Source organism: Mercenaria mercenaria, chromosome 14 (assembly GCF_021730395.1).
Source record: "Mercenaria mercenaria strain notata chromosome 14, MADL_Memer_1, whole genome shotgun sequence".
Taxonomy (NCBI): domain Eukaryota; kingdom Metazoa; phylum Mollusca; class Bivalvia; order Venerida; family Veneridae; genus Mercenaria; species Mercenaria mercenaria.
In genome coordinates, this window is record NC_069374.1 from 32586340 (window position 1) to 32605647 (window position 19308).

Consider the following 19308-nt stretch of genomic DNA (forward strand, 5'->3'; position numbering starts at 1 on the left):
TATATCAACAGTGAACGCCACATACATTATATTTTCACGAGGGGTTAATGCTTTCATCTTACATGTAAAACAAACATATTCCTAATGTATAAAAGGTAAAGGTAAATATATATGTATATGTGTGTGTACTCGTGGAATTAAATGTTAAGTGTAAAAAGTAGTGATGGGCAAATCGGGCAGATTTGTCAACCGATTAATCGGCATAATCGGACAAGCCAATCGATTCGATTAATCGGATATAATCGGATAATCGGTTACTCTAGTTGCATATCTATAAGTTCACCTCACAATGTAAGTTTTATGTCATTACTTAAGAAATGAACCTCACAGACATCAAATATCCTATTTCTACTGTATCCCTTCATAAATATGAGTAAGTTAACAGCATAAAAGTAAAATATTTGTGAAGATAGTAACCTTCAAATCAGGTACTGTCTTAATTTCACCAGGGACTTATCCAGTGATATTATGTTATTAAATTAAAATTATTTGGAGCAAAAAAGTATAAACGATTTATTTATTCTTAGTTAACGACTGGAATGATTTCAATCCCACAAAATCAAAAATTGAAAATACTTTTGCTAATATGCTTGCGTAAGTCTTACGGCATGCTATGCATACTGCCATACTAATGTCAAGAGTTTAGGTTGATGGTTTTCCCGGCTTAATTTTGTAAAAGCCATATATCTTTCAAAATCTGGGTGATCACATATGACATCAATTTCTTTTGACACTTTGGAGGAAGCCATTTTTACGTATAGTTTCCCTTGGCGTAACTGCCCAAAAGAACCGTAAATACCAGAAAGAAAAATGTCAGAAACAACTAAATTATCCGTTAGGGTGACAAGTAATTAATCGGTCAGGGAAAAGTGAAGTCGACGATCGCGCTCATGAATGCAATGCCGGCGATTATTCAATTGTCGCCGATTGTCGGCCCATCACTAGTAAAAAGTATATATTTCCAGTGCAAATCATCCATGCTAAATAATACATACGATATGTTTGCTTTCTCACTGTCTAACATGTCCGAAATGATCTATTCGATTTTTATCATGGAGTTCTAGTTTATTTTTTACCTTAAATTAAAGCAAACGTGTTCAATATAATTTTAAACTTAAACTTTGAAGTTTAGTAGGTTGTAGCATTCTTTAGGTCAAGGGTATTTTATTACATTATCTATTGTAAAAAATATCTTTTTTAACCAAAGTGGAAAATTTCAGGTACTTGAAAATGCAGCTTTTTAAAAGGTCAGTTAGAATTCTCGATGTCATCTGTCAGACATACCTTGTAAATAAATGATATTATTACAAAACTAATACTGCTATTTCTTTTGTTGCACTTTGCGGACTTATGATAAAGTTATATATATATTTATCTGAGCAGTACAATCCCCGTAAATGAGCACTGCCTAAGCGCCCAGGTCCTTCCCGCACACCATACCTATAGTTCGGACTTCTTTCGTGTGTAAAGGCATGTGCACAAAAATGACAATTTTGCCAACACCTGGTAAATTGTAATGTGTTTTTTAGAAAAGTAATAAACGGAAATAGAAAAATAGCTCTCAGCTCATTTACACGGATAGTTTAGCTTTATTATGTATGTTATAGTTTTTCGCAGTTATGCACGATGACATAGAATACTTACCCCGAAAATGGTGACACGAACATACTGATAACTTTTCCCACTTTTCTTTTTTAATTAAAGTAAGAGTTCAGCACTTCATGGTTTTGATGTATTGTCACATTAGAATGACCTTTTTTTTTTACAGTAACTTCGAAAATCCTCAGAAATAATATCATGTACCCCACCCACCTAATTCATAATTTCAAAATAGCATAGGCCTTAAAGCTATCTGAAACCTTTTCCTTTCGGAAGGTTGTCGCAAAGTGGAGTATATTGGAAGTGACACACGAACATTTAGGTTTATATGCCACCTTTACCATTTTCTTGGAAAAATATGAAGAGAGTATCTTCATACGTTGTATGGCGATCTCCGTGCAGGAATATTGTCGAACAATCATCCCTGCCTCCAAACAAATCACATGACGTTGGTACAACCATGTGATCCTAACATGGCGGAACGTTAACTACTGATATGAAAACTTTGTACAACATAAAATGATGAAAATGAAATTCATCAGACTTCATACGTGGTGGCAGTGTCCACTGTACCGGTAAGGAAGTTGGAGTTTGGTCGTTTGGTAGGCATTCGCCAAAATCTATGGCTTTTTTATATATCAATCTTCTAACAGCCGCAGCGTTAAAAATGTAGGTAAATGAGGTCCAGTACCCAAATGGTCAACCAAAGATCAATGTATTTTGTCAGGATTTCTGTGACAAAAGTATTTTGTGAAGACGTGCCTGAATTTAGATATTTACAATTCTGTAGTTATAACAACGACTGCAAGACCATCCCAATGCAACAAACTTGCACTTTTCACTGACATTGCATACAAGAAAAACGTTGGTACACAAAGCTCTTTGAAATGTCCAGGCAACGTGAACCACGACGTTGATGCTGCTGTGATGGCCTTTTGTTCCGCACCAGATCCGGCTTTATGGTTGAGAGGAATCAAAGTAGGTTGATATATCAATGTAAGATGTGAAACAGAGTGAAGGGTTACTTACTCTTTTTCTGTACCTGCACGTCGTCCAACACTGGCTCACAAATATTAACACCTATTAAGATCGGAACCATTCAGACGCTTGAACTTCGGGACCGATCGTTTACAATTTACAAACTTACAATTTGCACGTGAAAATAAAGGTGCAATTGTCTTGCAAAGTTTTCAACCATATAAAAGATTTTTTTTTTTTGAAAATGTTGTTTGATTTCAGATGGAATGCTTTATAACAGATCAGATATATATCAAGAAAGCGTGGTAAAAAGTAGTATTTTTCATTTTTGGCAAATTTTGACGGTCGCAGACCAATTGTTTTGCCAATTATAGCTTAATTTGTAAAAAAGGTATTTCCCTTACAAAGGCACCCCGTGACCTATCACCGTTTTCAGCTGGTTATACTATATGAGCCGCGCCATGAGAAAACCAACATGCTGACTTTGCGACCAGCATGGATCCAGACAAGCCTGCGCATCATCAGCTCGGTTTCTCTAATTGCAATAGGCTTTGAAAGCGAACAGCATGTATCCTGAGCAGACTGCACGGATGAGCCACTATGTTGGTTTTCTCATTGCGCGGCTCATATTGTTGTGACTTCGTTGTGCTTCTAATTTTGATCAAATCTGCTTTAATGTTTAGATAATACAGAAGGTTAAGACAAAATTTTTTAACAGAATTTTGCATACCTTTGATAGTTTTGTATTTGTAAAAATAGAGCGTGCATTGATTTGAAAACTAACGCTGACCTACACTTTTTACATGTTTTAATTAATTTGTCCAACTCATGAAATGAGAAAAATGTATGAAAAAAATCTGTACTGTCAGATGTGCTTTTAATAAAACTCTGTACGCATTATATATAAAGGAGATACTTTTAACGTGAATGCCATGTACAATACGTAGGTGACGGAGAATTGCAATCAGTTAGCGCAGTACATACTTGTAGCTGTGTTTGACCACCAGTCAACCTACCAACAGGCAGCCGGTATCTTACTCGCATGTAATCAACAGGTTGTACATGTTAGTATTTTGTAATTTTTCTACAGCTACATAGAAACAAATAAACCCATGGGCAGAATGTCGAGCCCGCCAGCTGTCAAGTGTGACCTTGACCATGGACCTTTGAAAAAGTTTGGTTCACTTTAAATGTTAGACATGGACTTTTCACGTATCACAGAATTTCGATAATCACTACAATATTAAAATGATACATCTATCTGTATATCTATGTATAAATCTATCAGTACATAGTTATTCATATATTCGATTGATATTCTTATACATAACAAAAGATTTGGCTAGTTAACAAGCCTGGGCGAGAAGCTATGGTCAAACACATTTGGTTAAAGTTTGGTGAAAATCCTATGAGAACTGTTCAATTCAAAGCGCAGAAAAGAGAAAAAAATACTGATTTTCATTAATCCAGGGACCATAATTCTGAAGTACCAGACCTATCTATTTGTCAAAGTTGAACACTGTATCATGTTTGAATACATAATTTACAGAATGTGATGACAGCTATGGAACATGTAGTACCGTTGAGGTTTTAGATGACAGCTGTGGTAACACATGTACGCAAGTTGAACATCATATAGTACCAGAAAAAGTAGCATGTAAGTATAAATGTAGATCAATGAAAAAAAATGGGCCGTGCCATGAGAAAACCGACATAGTGGCTTTGCGACAAGACTGGATCCAGACCAGCTTGCGCAACTGCACAGTCTGATCAGAATCCATGCTGTTCCCTTTCAAACCCTGTTGCAATTAGAGAAACCGTTAGCGAACAGTGTGGATATGCACAGGCTGGTCTGGATCCATGCTAGTCGCAAATCTCTAAGTTGGTTTTCTCATGGCACAGCTCATATGTATGTAACGGATACTGTTAACATAAATAATTGCATATATCATGGTAACAAATTAATGTCTGTAAACTAAAAAAATCTTATGACATCCAAAATTTCAATTGTGGCAAGTTAACTTTTGAATGTTTTGCAAAAAACTTTTTACATGACCGACTGACAATAAGTACTTGCATAAATTCAGAAGAATTAGATACTGTGTTTTTTTTTTTTTGGGGGGGGGGGGGGGGGGTTTGAGTCACCTAGTTTTTCATACTTTATAGTTTACAGTAGATATAATTAGATATAAGTTACTAGAACTATTTGATGTTACAATTGTTATTTTCAAGAAAGTGAATCCATTTGTTTCAAAGGTAATGCAGGAGAGAACAGTAAAAGCAGCACTATCGAAAACAGCAGGAAACGCAAAAGTGCCATAAAATCACCCAGTACTGACGTTGATGAAGGTATATTCTAATCAGATGGGGTAATTTCTTATATTTTATCTTAAAGGCACAGTAACGTTTTTGATTTAATATCTGCAAGTAGCATTAATGTATATTTACTTAGAAGAGATGCAATACTAGTCAGACACTAGACCTTAAATCCAACTTTTTTCTAAGTGAGAATGGAGTCACTGTGTCAAACGTCAAGGCCACAGGAAAATGATAACTAAAATAATTTCCGCTCAGTAACTGGAAACTATTTCAACTTCATAGGTTTCTTGGCCTAGATATGCTGATGAGCCTTACTGATCCTTTGGCATTTTGGACCATAACAAAACAACAAAGGAAACACCTATTCATATCAGTCATGTATTCATGTACATTAGACAGAAAACATTCAAAGATGGCCACCAAGATCCCAGAGATCTGTTGTTTGAAAAGTTAAGGCTCCAAAGAGAACAACTAGAGTCTATCAAACAAATAGCATTTGTTTTGCAAAGTTCACAATTAGACAATATTTTACAACTTTAAATTTATGCCTGTGTAAAGGACATTTGGTGTGATATATAGGAGAGATTTGTTAGTCAGTCAGTTGTTGTTTTTTTTTTGCAAATCTGATATATCAATGTTATAAAGTAATGAAATAAAAAATAAGTAGAGTGAGATGACTTCAGTTTTCGCTATGTACATTTACAGTGATTGTAAATGAAACAAGAGCTCGTCGAACACGAAATGCCCCCCTTGATGCATTCAGTAATTGCACAAGGAACAGAAATTATATGCTCACTGTAAACAAAAGTTCTACCATTCTGGTTTAATCTGAATTTGACCTTTAACCTATTAACCTAACAAGAGATTACAGAGTGATCTTGGCGCCATCCACTGAGCCATTTCTGAATGTTTCAAATTTCAAGACCAGCTCAAGGGCAAAATCAATGTCAAATTTCATTTCGGTACAAAACAATGTGTATGTGGTCCAAATTTGAAAGCTGTGGCTTGAGAAATGTGAAAGCAGGTCACTAGATCAATTTCAAGGTCAAAGTTCATTTCAGTAGACAGAACTATGCATGTGCTTCAAATTTGAAGGCTGTATCTTGAGAAATGTGAAAGAAGGTAATAGGTAAAAATCAATGTCAAATTTCAATTCAGAACACAAAAAAATGCATGCGGTCCAAATTTGAAGCCTGTAGCTTGAGAAATGTGAAATAGGTCAATATGTCAATCTCAAGATCAAAGTTCATTTCGGTACACAAAACTATGCATGTGGTTCAAATTTGAAGGCTGTAGCTTGAGAAATGTGAAAGTAGGTCACTAGGTCAAAATCAAGGTCAAATTTTATTTCGGAACACAAAACTATGCAAATGGCCCAAATTTGAAGCCTGTACCTTCAAAAATGTGAAAGTAGGTCACTAGGTCAATAACAAGGTCAAAGTCTCTTTCGGTACACAAACCTATGCATGTGGTCCAAATTTGAAAGCTGTAGCTTAAGAAATGTGAAAGTAGGTCACTAGGTCAAAATCAAGGTCAAATTTTATTTTGGACCAAAAAACTATGCATGTGGTCCAAATTTGAAGCCTGTACCTTCAAAAATGTGAAAGTAGGTCACTAGGTCAATAACAATGTCAAAGTTTTTTTCGGTACACAAACCTATGCATGTGGTCCAAATCTGAAGGCTGTAGCTACAGAAATGTGAAAGTAGGTCACTAGGTCAAGATCAAGGTCAACTCATGTCAAGGTTCATCTTGCCACTCGAAACTTTACATGTGGTCCAAATTTGAATGATGTAAGTTATGGACATGAAGGTTCTAAGTTTTTCCCTATATAAGTCTATATGAACCATATGACCCCTGGGGCGGGGCCATATTTGACCCTAGAGGGATAATTTGAACAAACTTGGTAGAGAACCACTAAATGATGCTACATTACAAAATATCAAAGCCATAGTCTTTGTGGTTTGGACAAGAAGATTTTCAAAGTTTTTCCCTATATAAGTCTATGTAAACCATGTGACCCCCAGGGCAGAGCCATATTTGACCCTAGGGGAATAATTTGAACAATCTTAGTAGAGGACCACTAGATTATGTCATATACAAAATATCAAAGCCCTAGGCCCTGTGGTTTTGGACGTGAGGTTTTTTAAATTTTTTCCTATACAAGTTTATATAAACCATGTGACCCCCGAGGTGGGGCCATATTTGACCCCAGGGAAATAATCTGAATAATCTTGGTAGAGGACCACTAGATTTTGCTACATACCAAATATCAAAGCCCTAGGCCCTATGGTTTTGGACAAGAAGATCAGAAACCATTTAACTGTTCCTGGCCAATGTGACCTTGACCTTTGACCTAATGACCTCTAAATCAATAGGGGTCATCTGCTGGTCATGGCCAACCTAACTATCAATTTTCCTGACACTAGGCCAAAGCGTTCTAGAGTTATTGCCTGGAAACCATTTTACTGTTCCTGGTCACTGTGACCTTGACCTTTGACACACTGACCTCAAAAACAATAGGGGTCATCTGCTGGTCATGACCAACCTCCCTATCAACTTTCGTGACCCTAGGCCTAAGCGTTCTTGAGTTATCATCCGGAAACCGTTTTACTGTTCAGGGTCACTGTGACCTTGACCTTTAACATACTGACCTCAAAATCTATAGGGGTCATCTGCTGGTCATTACCAACCTCCTTAACAACTTTCATGATCCTAGGCCCAAGTGTTCTTGAGTTATCATCCGGAAACCGTTTTACTATTCAGGGTCACTGTGACCTTGACCTTTGACATACAGACCTCAAAATCAATAGGGGTCATCTGCTAGTGATGACCAACCTCCCTATCAACTTTCATGATCCTAGGCTCAAGTGTTCTTGAGTTATCATCCGGAAACGTATTGGTCTACATTTCGACCGACCGACAGACCGACCGACCGACCTACCGACTGACATCTGCAAAACAATATACCCCTCCTTCTTTGAAGGGGGGCATAATAAGAGTATTATAATACAACACACTACACTAGTTGGCAATTTGACAGTAAAATGGATTAAATTTTGTGTTTCAATAATAGGGCATTTATTTTAAGAACGAGATACACTAAGATGTAGAAAGACTCTAATAATCCTGGTTAAAGATAAAGAGATTATTTAACTAAAGTAATCATCTTTGGCAATATCGAACATTTGTCCCAAAAACAAAGCTTGCCTAAAAAATTTGACAAAGTAAGTAAGGAGCATAATTTTTTCACAAATAACCAACAATTCAAGGTAATTGGCACTGTTTCCACAAAATGCTGATGTTGTTGACAAACATAAAAATTCAAAACAGTTATAGGAATGCTTTCCTGGTGAAGATGTTAATAGTTAAGAATTATTTTAAGTTTCAAATCAATGCCTTTGATAGTATTCAAGATATTGACTATATATCAAAAAACTTTAACATAAATATTTAAAAGGAGCACTGCTCTGTCAAAATGCAAACAGTGTTATGGGGATTGTTTTAAGTCAATAGCTTTGATAGTAACAGAGATAGATGACCCGATATCAAACTCGTCCATGATTATTAAGAGGGTAACATTCTGACAAAGTTTCATTAAGATTAGGCCATAATTATGACCTCTAGAGTGTTTACAGTCAAACTGTTGACGACGGACGGACGACGGACACAAGGCGATCACAAAAGCTCACATTGAGCACTTTGTGCTCAGGTAAGCTAAAAAGCGAAAGTGTAAAAACAACTTTAACCAAGGCGGGGACGTGGAAAGACGCCAACGCCGGGTCGAGTAGGATAGCTCTCCTTGTACAGTCGAGCTAAAAACAGTATGTCTCTGCTAGATTACATGTATATAGAAACATTATTCAAAATCTGCTGGCAATGTGGTTCCTGATTTCCTGGGCTCTTCCTGCAGGTTGCTGCATTGCAACATTGTTCTCATCATCATGGTTATCATCATCATCATGATTTGGAACTGGCATTTTCTTTTCAGTGGCAAAATTATGTAAGCTGAAGCAAGCCCCAATAATATGTACAGTTTTCTTTGGCTGGTATGATAGATGGCAACCTGATCTGTCCAAACATCTGAAATGTAATCACTCATGTAAGCAACTTTGATACATTTGTAGTAGAAAGTATGCATGTTGTGTATTTTTATAAACACAAAATTTAGAACTATGAAACCATGTCCAATGTGCTTGGAGATAGAAGTCTATGTCAAAATATGTGTCAGACTTCAAAACAATATATTTACTTTTGTGTGAAGATGTAATTTAATTAACACTTAGTAAGGGGTCAACTTCTTTGAATTAACAAGTATCAAAATCTGATAAATCTTCAATCAAAAGTTATCTTATATGACTATTTCTTACCCCTGAATACATAAACAACCATCAAACCAAGCTCACTGAAGCTGCTGAGGTATATTAATTTACATATTATAGCATTAATGAAATTTCAAATCAGTATTTTCAATAGGTACTGTCCTAAAAGGCATACTTTGTCATGAATAGAATTTAATATCATGGCAAAACCTTTTCATGTATAGTATGTATACATACATACCATGTTTTCATTTTGGCAAGGTTGTGATCTTTGCGATAGTTAAAGAGTGTAAAGCATTACAAATTTTGCAATGAAACCATCACCAACATATTGGTAATGTTCAACCTAAAAAAACAAGAGGGCCAAAACTCCCTAGGTCACTAACATGTGTAACACATCACAACAGTGTAAACATGTTTTACATAGTGATTTCATGGAGACAAACATTCTGACTGATTTTCATTTATTAAGATTGTACCAAAAACGTGGTTCTTGAGTGTAAACAAGCATTTTCTTTGAATTGACCTAGTTACCTGTTTTTATTATACCCAACATGACCCAGATTTGAAGTTGCCAAAACTTCATGAAAACAAACACTCGGACAAAGTTTCAGGAAAATTGGAGCAAAAAAGTGGTCTCTAGAGTGTATACAAGCTTTTCTTATGATCTGACCTAGTGACCTAGTTTTTTTACCCCACGTGACCCAGACTTAAATTTGTCCAAGACTTCATGATAACAAGAGGACCATGATGGTCCTGAATCGCTCACCTGTCCCCACATGACCCAGTTTTGAACTGAGTATGACATCTTTTTTTTTATTATTTGACATAGTGACTTACTTTTTGACCTCATTGGACCCAGTTTTGAACTTGATCTAGATATCATCAAGATAAAAATTCTGACCAATTTTCATGAAGATCCATTGAAAAATATGGCCTCTAGAGAGGTCAATAGGTTTTTCTATTTTTAGATCTACTGACCTAGTTTTTGACCGCAGTTGACACAGTTTTGAACTTGACCTAGATATTATCAAGATGAACATATAGACCAACTTTCATACAGATCCCATGAAAAATATGACCTCTAGAGAGGTCACAAGCAGAAGGGTCATAAATATTGCCTCTAAGTTTTTAACAAGCTTTTCCTTTTATTTGACCTGATGACCAATGATCGGATCTGGCAAGTTTTCGAAAAGAACCAAGATGTTATGCCCATACAAGTTGTGTGCAAAGCCATATGTCAAACACTTTACACAAAATATTAACTGGTACGAAAAACTTAACCCAGATTTCTAAGTCAAAAGGGGCCATAATTCAGCCAAAATCCTTGATGGAGTTATGTACTCTTGCCTATAATTGGACATGGTGATGGTAAACAGGTGTTGAAAGTTTCAAAGCTTTATCTCAAAAGACTTTGTCAAAATATGAACTGGTACAAAAAACTTAACAGAGATTTTAAAGTCGAAAGGGGCCATAATTCAGCCAAAATCCTTGATGGAGTCATGGGTTCTTGCCTATAACTGGATATGGTGATGGTAAACAAATGTTGAAAGTTTCAAAGCTTTATCTCAAAAGACTTTGTCAAAATACGAACTGGTACAAAAAACTTAACCATGTTCTAAGTCAAAAGGGGCCATAATTCAGCCAAAATCCTTGATGAAGTTATGTGCTCTTGCCTATAACTAGTCATGGTGATGGTAAACAAGTGTTGAAAGTTTCAAAGCTTTATCTCAAAAGACTTTGTCAAAATGTGGACTGGTACGAAAAACTTAACCAAGGTGTGACGCCGACGCCGTGGTGAGTAGGATAGCTCTACTTATTCTTTGAATAGTCGAGCTAAAAATCAAATACAAAATGTGGTCTCTATCGTGTTAACAAGGATTTTGTGGACAGAAGACAGACGCCAACAGACAAAGACTGGTCACAATATCTAGCAATGAGCAGTTCATGGCCTAAAAATATTACCATTTGCAAGTAAATATTACGAACCGAAATCTGGATTTAAGCACACCAAACGACCGTTCAACAATATTTCTTGTTCTGGCATGTGCCGAGTTGTACCTCTGTTGTTGGACATTGACTGGGTGCATAAAGGGTGTCATCAGCCAGTTCTTTAATGCATAACCACTGTCACCAAGCAGCCAGCCATTGTTTCTTTGTTCTAACTCATTTGAGATGTTAGAGTTTGTTAAAATGAACGAGTCGTGGGTCGATCCTGGCCACCTGATAACAACATTTATGAATCTGAAAATAAAAATATTCATTGATTAAGCAGTATTTATCACATGTTTGACATCGCGAGAGTGTAATAAAACCATCATTTAACAAGAGGGCCATGATGGCCCTATATCGCTCACCTGTTATCAATGCACTTGAGGACAAGAAGGTCCTCAGAAAAAATATCTAAGTCCAAAGGACAGGAACAACAAAGGAAAGAAATTTAACCAAAAAGAAAAAAAAATCTTACAAGGTGCAGATATGTCAAAATACACCTAAAAATTGGAGGTACCATCCATGTTGTACCACAGAAAAGTGGTCTCGGTTTTTCCCTACAGCCAATAATAAAAAAGTCACTACAAATAAGCTATTTATGGTAACGTAAAATGGAAGTAACTAAAAAGAAAACTGTTGAAAGTGAACAAAAGAAGGATCTGCCAAATAAATCTGTTAACATAAATGAAATTTCAGATCAGTATCTTCATTAGTTACGGATATATACCCATTTTAATTTGAAATAAAGGGAGGTAATTTGACATGAAATCAGTCCATGGTTATCTACCCTGATTGGCTCAGTTCAACTAATGACAATAATGAAATTTCAAATAAGTCCTATAAGTACTTACTGATATAAATCCATTTTGACTATAATCAGGGGAGGTAATCAGATATAAAATAACTTACGATTGGATCTGATTTGTCATGGAATCCAAGATTTATTGTTGTTGAAGATATTTTGGAAGTCTGTGTAAAAAGAAACCATAAATGAAGTATCTATATGGCTGCAAAAGCCAAAATAGCCAATTTTGGACCTTTCAGGGGCCATAACTCTGGAACCCATGATAGAATCTGGCCAGTTCAAGAAAGGAACCAAGATCTTGTGGTGATACAAGTTGTGTGCAAGTTTGGTTAAAATCAAATCATAAATGAAGTTGCTATTGTGCAGACAAGGTCAAAATAGCTAATTCTGGCTCTTTCAGGGGCCATAACTCTGGAACCCATTATGGGATCTGGCCGGTTCAATGAACGAACTGAGATCTTATGGCAACAGAAGTTTTGTGCAAGTTTGATTAAATTCAAATCATAAATGAAGCCGCTATTGTGCAGACAAGGTCTTAAGAGCTAATTCTGGCCCTTTCAGGGGCCATAACTATGGAACACATAATGGAATCTAACCAGTTCAAGAAAGGAACCAAGATCTTATAGTGATACAAGTTGAGTGCAAGTCTGGTTAAAATCAAATCATAAATGAAGCTGCTATTGTGCAGACAAGGTCTTAAGAGCTAATTCTGGCCCTTTCAGGGGCCATAACTCTGAAACCCATAATGGAATCTGGCAAGTTCAAGAAAGGAACCAAGATCTTATGGTGATACAAGTTGTGTGCCAGTTTGGTAAAAATCATATCATAAATAAAGCTGCTATTGTGCAGACAAGGTCAAAATAGCTGATTTTGGCCCTTTCAGGGGCCATAACTCTGGAACCCATAATGGAATCTGGCCAGTTCAAGAAAGGAACCGAGATCTTATGGTGATACAAGTTGTGTGCAAGTTTGGTTAAAATAAAATTATAAATGAAACCACTATCGTGCAGACAAGAAATTGTTGACGGATGCACGCACAGACTAACGACGGACGAAGGGTGATCACAAAAGCTCAACTTGCCACTATGTGACAGGTGAGCTAAAAATTATAATACACTAGTGTAATAAAGCTTTGACGTCGACATCATTTTAAGTAACGTTGCTGAAATTGACTTGTTTATTTAGCGAAAGAAAGTATCATTTTTTATGTATCTATTGGAAAAGCTGACATGTGATAAAAAGAATATTACATTTTGTGATTTTCCACATTGAACATATTAAACGAGTTGAATAAAATTGATAAAATGCTCGGTAGAACCTCGCATTTTATTATTTTATTCAACTCGTTTAATAAATTCAATATGAAAACACTCATGTAATATATCTTCTATTTATTCTCTGTGACTGAACTCTTTATACGTCTATTTTGGTGTGAAAATTGAATGGGAAAATAATTAAAACACCCACAAAAATTGACAATAACAGTAATTTATGCTAGGATCTATTGATATCTTTACTGCTATTTAAAAGGTGCTGTTTTAAAATCCCTTATACTTTTATAGACAAGAACTGTGTTAATTTCAAATGTGTAACCAACTTCATCTCTGCATCCGCTATAGCTTGGACATTTAAGGCATGGAAACCCTTTCTGCAGACGTAGGACGCCTCATCTTGGTATGGTGTCTGTATGCCAATCAGAACTCCATCAATGCACCCTATCACATTCGGAAAATTAGCGATTCTGTAGAACTTAGTCTTCATATTTGTTATTGCCTGTGGGTCTGTTGGATACCTAAAAAGAAAGCAATGCTTTTAAATAGTCTAAGTTTAACTCTGAATGATACCTTGACAAACATTATAAAAGTATGAATGATGACTTATTTGGGGATAATTTCAGGTAATTATTTAAAGAAAATTTCCATATAAACAATTACAGATTATATGATGTGTACCAAAAATGCTGAATAAAACATGCATGTAGAAAAGAAATACTCAATGTTATAATGCAGTGTTAAACAATTGTACCATCAAAAAGAAATTGTATTGATAATTTTTAAGTTACATGAATTATCCTGAAAACAAATGGGATGGCCCTGGGTTACTCACCTGTGAAACACACCGTAACAGTGTTAACATGTTTGACCTGGTGATCTCATGGAAATAAATATTCTGACCACTTTTCATTAAGATTGGACCAAATGTGTGACCTCTTGAGTATAAACAAGTATTTTCTCCGACTTGATTTGGTGACATAGTTTTTGAACCTACATGAACAAGACTCATGCTTGTCCAAGATAACATGAAAACAAACAAGAGGGCTATGAAGGCCCTGTATCGCTCACCTGATTACTATCGCTCAAAATGATATGATCGTTTCAAACCAATCTCATTAGAAGCTGTTAAGGTGTATCCATTTAATAGATAAAAAATAAAGGGAGATAATTTGTCATAATTCCGTCAATATGTACCTTCACTGATTGTCCAAGTCCATCAGTTGACATAAATGAAATTTCAGATCAATATCTTCATTAGTTACGGAGATATACCATTTCAATTTGAAATAAAGGGAGGTAATTTGACATAAAATTAGTTAATCTGATCCTGACTATAGTCTATCCAACAGAAATAACACTTGGCATTGATATGCCTGTGATACATAGATCAAGAACAGTAGCTTTATGGCAGGTCATATCAGTGATGGTTTCACATTTAGTGTGATGCCACGATAGTGATATGTCAAGTCGCTTTCCATGCAGATGGCATATATAAATACGGCTAGACCCGAAAATGAACTAAAAGGTCCAGTCGAGTTTCAGGTTGTCTTTTTTATGCAGCGACCTTGATATATTTTTATTACATGTTTAAATCAAATGAGGCGTGCCATCTGCGCAGTCTGGTCAGGATCATTGCTGTTTGCTGTCAAAGTCTATCGAAATTAGACCAACCGTTAGCAAACAGCATAGATCCTGACTGGTCCCAATTGCACTATGTTGGTTTTGTCATGGCACGGCTCATTTGGCTTAAACATGTAATAAAAATATATCCAAGTCGCTGCATAAAAAATCTAACTGAAACTCGGATGGACCTTTTAGTTCGTTTCTGCGTCTAGCCGTATTTATATATGCCATCTTTTGGTTTTCTCATGGCGCAGCTCAAATGTTATCTGTGCCACTGGTACTTATCCCAAACAAGAACCAACCCTACGGCCTTGATTAAGTTGATAAGATGACTGCCTTTTTTTTAGTACTAACGTCATGCAGCACACAACTATCTCAGTATCTGCCATCACTTATAACAGAACTTTAATGTAACGAGTTTTATAACGGTCTCGTGAAATTATTACGCCCGACGTATAACCGACCATCGTGTATAAATAGTGATAAAGCACTGTTTTGCTATAAATTATTTCTTAATTATAACTGGCCTTAAATGCCTAAGCAAAAAAAAAAATTAAAAAATTCAAGTATTAACTCGGAATAAAAAAAAAATAATTATAACTTGAAAATGGTGTTTACCTTATTGGAAAGTTTTTAATAATAGATCTGCACACCCTTGGGATGATGCGGCTTGCTGAACTTCTTGAAATGCCATGAATGTCAGCAACTTCAGACAGAAAATCTATTTTTGTGAGATATCTCAGGGTAACCAGCACCTGAATAACAAGATATCATTTATTGAAATTTACATCATAAAAAACACTGATTCTGGTATGCAAGGTATGTGGTATAAAACTATCTCATGAACACCCACATCAAATAATTTTGAGAACTATTTCAATAAGATAAAAATAGATATTGCTTCCCTTGACTATACCTCTATATAGTCTAGTTATACCTTACTATCGTACCAATTGACAAACAAGGGATACAAAGACAATATAGATTATAGGAAGTGTCTAGCCGTCTGGTAACCGGACGACTAGCCTGCGTTCTAGTCGTCCGGTTACCGGACGGCTAGCAAATCCTCAGGGGATTTTCTAGTCGTCCGGTAATTGATTTCTTAATGAATAAGTAATGATATTATATAGTTTTAAATGTTATTTACTTAAAATATCAATACTTATCTGATTTTTCAGTCGATTAAACGCAAGAGATCGTGTTTGTTTACAAATCCGTTGATATTCTATTTTTAGAAATGATAAAACATTGATTGCCGAACGTCCATATGATATTTTGTAAAAAGTGATGTTTTTTCAAACAGCCTAAACTTTAATTTTTAAAACACAAATTTGAAGAATGGAAAGCTTAAAAAAAGGCAATGCATTCATTAATTTTGACTATGATTATTTCAAATTAAAATGGATTAATTATGAACGCTTAACTACTGTTTTTCTTAAAGTTTTGAACATCACGCTAATTAGATGTCATTTAAAACAGTAATTCATAAAAAAATATTTGAATACTAAAATATGAAAATTGAAAGTTCTTCAAAACTGTTTTAATTTTGAAAATCCAGTGAAAAAGTTATTAAAATTTAAAAATTCCGATCCCATAAAAGCCTCAAGATAAACAGATTTTAATAAGTGACGTCACGTTGATTTCGCCATTACTGAGATCGGCAAACTTCCATTTTATCAGCTGAATAAATTAATGCAGTTATTTAGTTTTTGAAGGCTTGGACATCTGCCGAATTTTTAGGCTAGTACTTTGGCAAGAAGTTATAAATGCTTGTGCCTATTGTGCGTAACAGTAGCTATGCAAACAGTTCTTGACAAACAGTCTAAATGTACATACTGCCAGTTTGAAACTGCTAAAATTTTAAAGATATATGTCACTCACCTGTTACTTTCAATCACTTTATGACTACACATTTATACTACATTTACCCATATGCAATCCAATTTACGAACATTCTCCTTAGTTCTTAACCAGACCCAGGTACATGTAGATCATGTTGAAATTACCAACCATAACATGGTTATTGAACTGTGTGTCACATGTAACAAGGCACTAAACAGTTCAATCAAACATATTATGTAATTGTTTTACATCTCTCAGTCTTTCAGTCCAGTCTCCTTGAAACAAACTTTGCAATCCGAAGCGCCTCACTCTCCAATATTTTTTTTCATAAAAGAAAATTTCTTCAGCTTCAACTATCTACTGCCGAACAATCGTCTAGCGATTATGACTGGAAGGCGCTGTCAGGAAACAGTGTTTTAGTAAAAATGCTATGTGTAAAATTAAAAAGATAAAAGGCCCAAAGTATACAGTTTAAAATCAGCGGATTATAGTATTTAGAGAGACTGCGAGTCCAGCCCGCTGACAAATGTCTGCAAATTGGGACTGGACTGGATATATATTGGTAAACTGTTCCATAGTCTGATAGTCCTGGGGAAAAAGGAATTTGCATGGTACGACGTTTTGGACTGTGGAATTAAGTAATTTAAATTTCGTGTCTGAGTGAGATGATGATGGTCCACAGCCACTAATTCATTTCTTATCTTATAGAAAATAACCAGGGAGAAATGATTTCTTCTTTGTTCTAGGGTCTTCCAATTAAGTTCAGATAACATATCTGAGACGCTACTGGTATACTGGTAGTCATTAAAAACATAGCGGGCTGCAGATCTTTGTACCCTTTCTACTTTATGAGTTAGATATTTTTGCCAGGGGTGCCAGACCGTGGAACAGTACTCGACCTTGGGGCGGACATAGGTTTTGTAGGCCATTTCTTTAACCTGTCTGTTGGTAGTCTTTACATTCCTTTTGATGAAGCGAAGGGTATTACTGGCCTTGGATGTTATGTTATTAATGTGATTTGACCAGGTCAAGTTATTATTTAGGGTAACACCAAGATATTTTGCATGGTCAGTGGACTGAAATTGGACATTATGTAGGGTGTAAGGATATATAACAGGATTTCTTTTACGATATATTCTAAGAACTTCACATTTATCGGGATTAAATTCCATTGACCATTCTTTTTCCCATTTTTCTAAACAGTAGAGGTCTTGCTGTAAGCTTTCTGCAGAGGATTTAGATTTGATGGTAAGGTAGACAATGGTGTCATCAGCAAAGAGACGGGCTCGACTTTTGATACTATTGGGCAAGTCATTTCTCCTTCAGCTGTTCAGTACGAACTGACTTTGGTACGCATGCAACCTAGATAATGATTGAAAACATGTTCCAGAACAAAAAGAAAATACAGTAGTTTCTTTTTGTTCTGGAACATGTTTTCAATCATTATCTTGTTAAAAACAGTAATTGATTGAAGAATTTTTATTATCAACTAAATTTGACTGTCTTGTATTTAATATGATACTGCGAATTGGAAAAAACTACAAACGCTAGGTTGCATATTGGATAACGCCGAATCACGCTATTTTTATACTTCTTTGTCCCGACGGAGTGCTCGGCGATTTCTATCGTCTAGCAATGCAGTTAACGCTGCCATGGACGTGTTGATGTACTCAGCATCCCACAATTTGCACGTGAAAATAAAGGTGCAATTGCTTTGCATAGCCTGGTTACCTGGTTGCAAAGTTTTCAACCATATAAATTTTTTTTTGAAAATGTTTGATTTCAGGTGGAATGCTTTATAACAGATCAGATTTATATAAAGAAACATGGTAAAAAGTAGCATGTTTGGCAAATTTTGACGGTCGCAGACCAATTGTTTGGCAATTATAGCTTAATTTGTAAAAAAGGTATTTCCCTTACAAAGGCACCCCGTGACCTATCACCGTTTTCAGCTGGTTATACTATATGAGCCGCGCCATGAGAAAACCAACATGGTGGCTTTGCGACCAGCATGGATCCAGACAAGCCTGCGCATCTGCGCGGTTTCTCTAATTGCAATAGGCTTTGAAAGCGAACAGCATGTATCCTGAGCAGACAGCACGGATGAGCAACTATGTTGGTTTTCTCATTGCGCGGCTCATATTGTTGTGACTTCGTTGTGCTTCTAATTTTGATCAAATCTGCTTTAATGTTTAGATAATACAGAAGGTTAAGACAAAATCTTTTAACAGAATTTTGCATACCTTTGATAGTTTTGCATTTGTTAAAAATAGAGCGTGCATTGACTTGAAAACTAACGCTGACCTATACTTTTTACATGTTTTATTAATTAATTTGTCCAACTCATGAAATAAGAAAAATGTAAGAAAAAAATTTGTACTGTCAAATGTGCTTTTAATAAAAATCTGTACGCATTATATATAAAGGAGATACGTTTAACGTGAATGTCATGTACAATACGTAGGTGACGGAGAATTGCAATCAGTTAGCGCAGTACATACCTGTAGCTGTGTTTGACCACCAGTCAACCTACCAACAGGAAGCCGGTATCTTAC

At 35.7% G+C, this 19308-nt stretch overlaps 1 protein-coding gene across 2 annotated transcripts; it reads right to left on the reverse strand.

The window, feature by feature from the left end:
* Positions 1-4702: 4702 nt before the first annotated feature.
* On the reverse strand, positions 4703-15830 carry LOC123527204 (putative nuclease HARBI1). Of its 2 annotated transcripts, none has more exons than XM_053523217.1 (4): positions 15530-15830; positions 13612-13806; positions 11279-11461; positions 4703-8978 (listed from the first exon to the last, which is right to left on the reverse strand). In XM_053523217.1, the coding sequence occupies exons 2-4, from the start codon at positions 13773-13775 to the stop codon at positions 8759-8761; spliced, it is 567 nt and encodes a 188-aa protein (XP_053379192.1). In that variant the 5' UTR covers positions 13776-13806; positions 15530-15830; the 3' UTR covers positions 4703-8758. The 2 variants fall into 2 exon arrangements, with proteins under 2 accessions (XP_053379192.1, XP_053379191.1); XM_053523216.1 differs by having other exon boundaries at positions 11207-11461; positions 15530-15817.
* Between the last annotated feature and the right edge of the window lie 3478 nt (positions 15831-19308).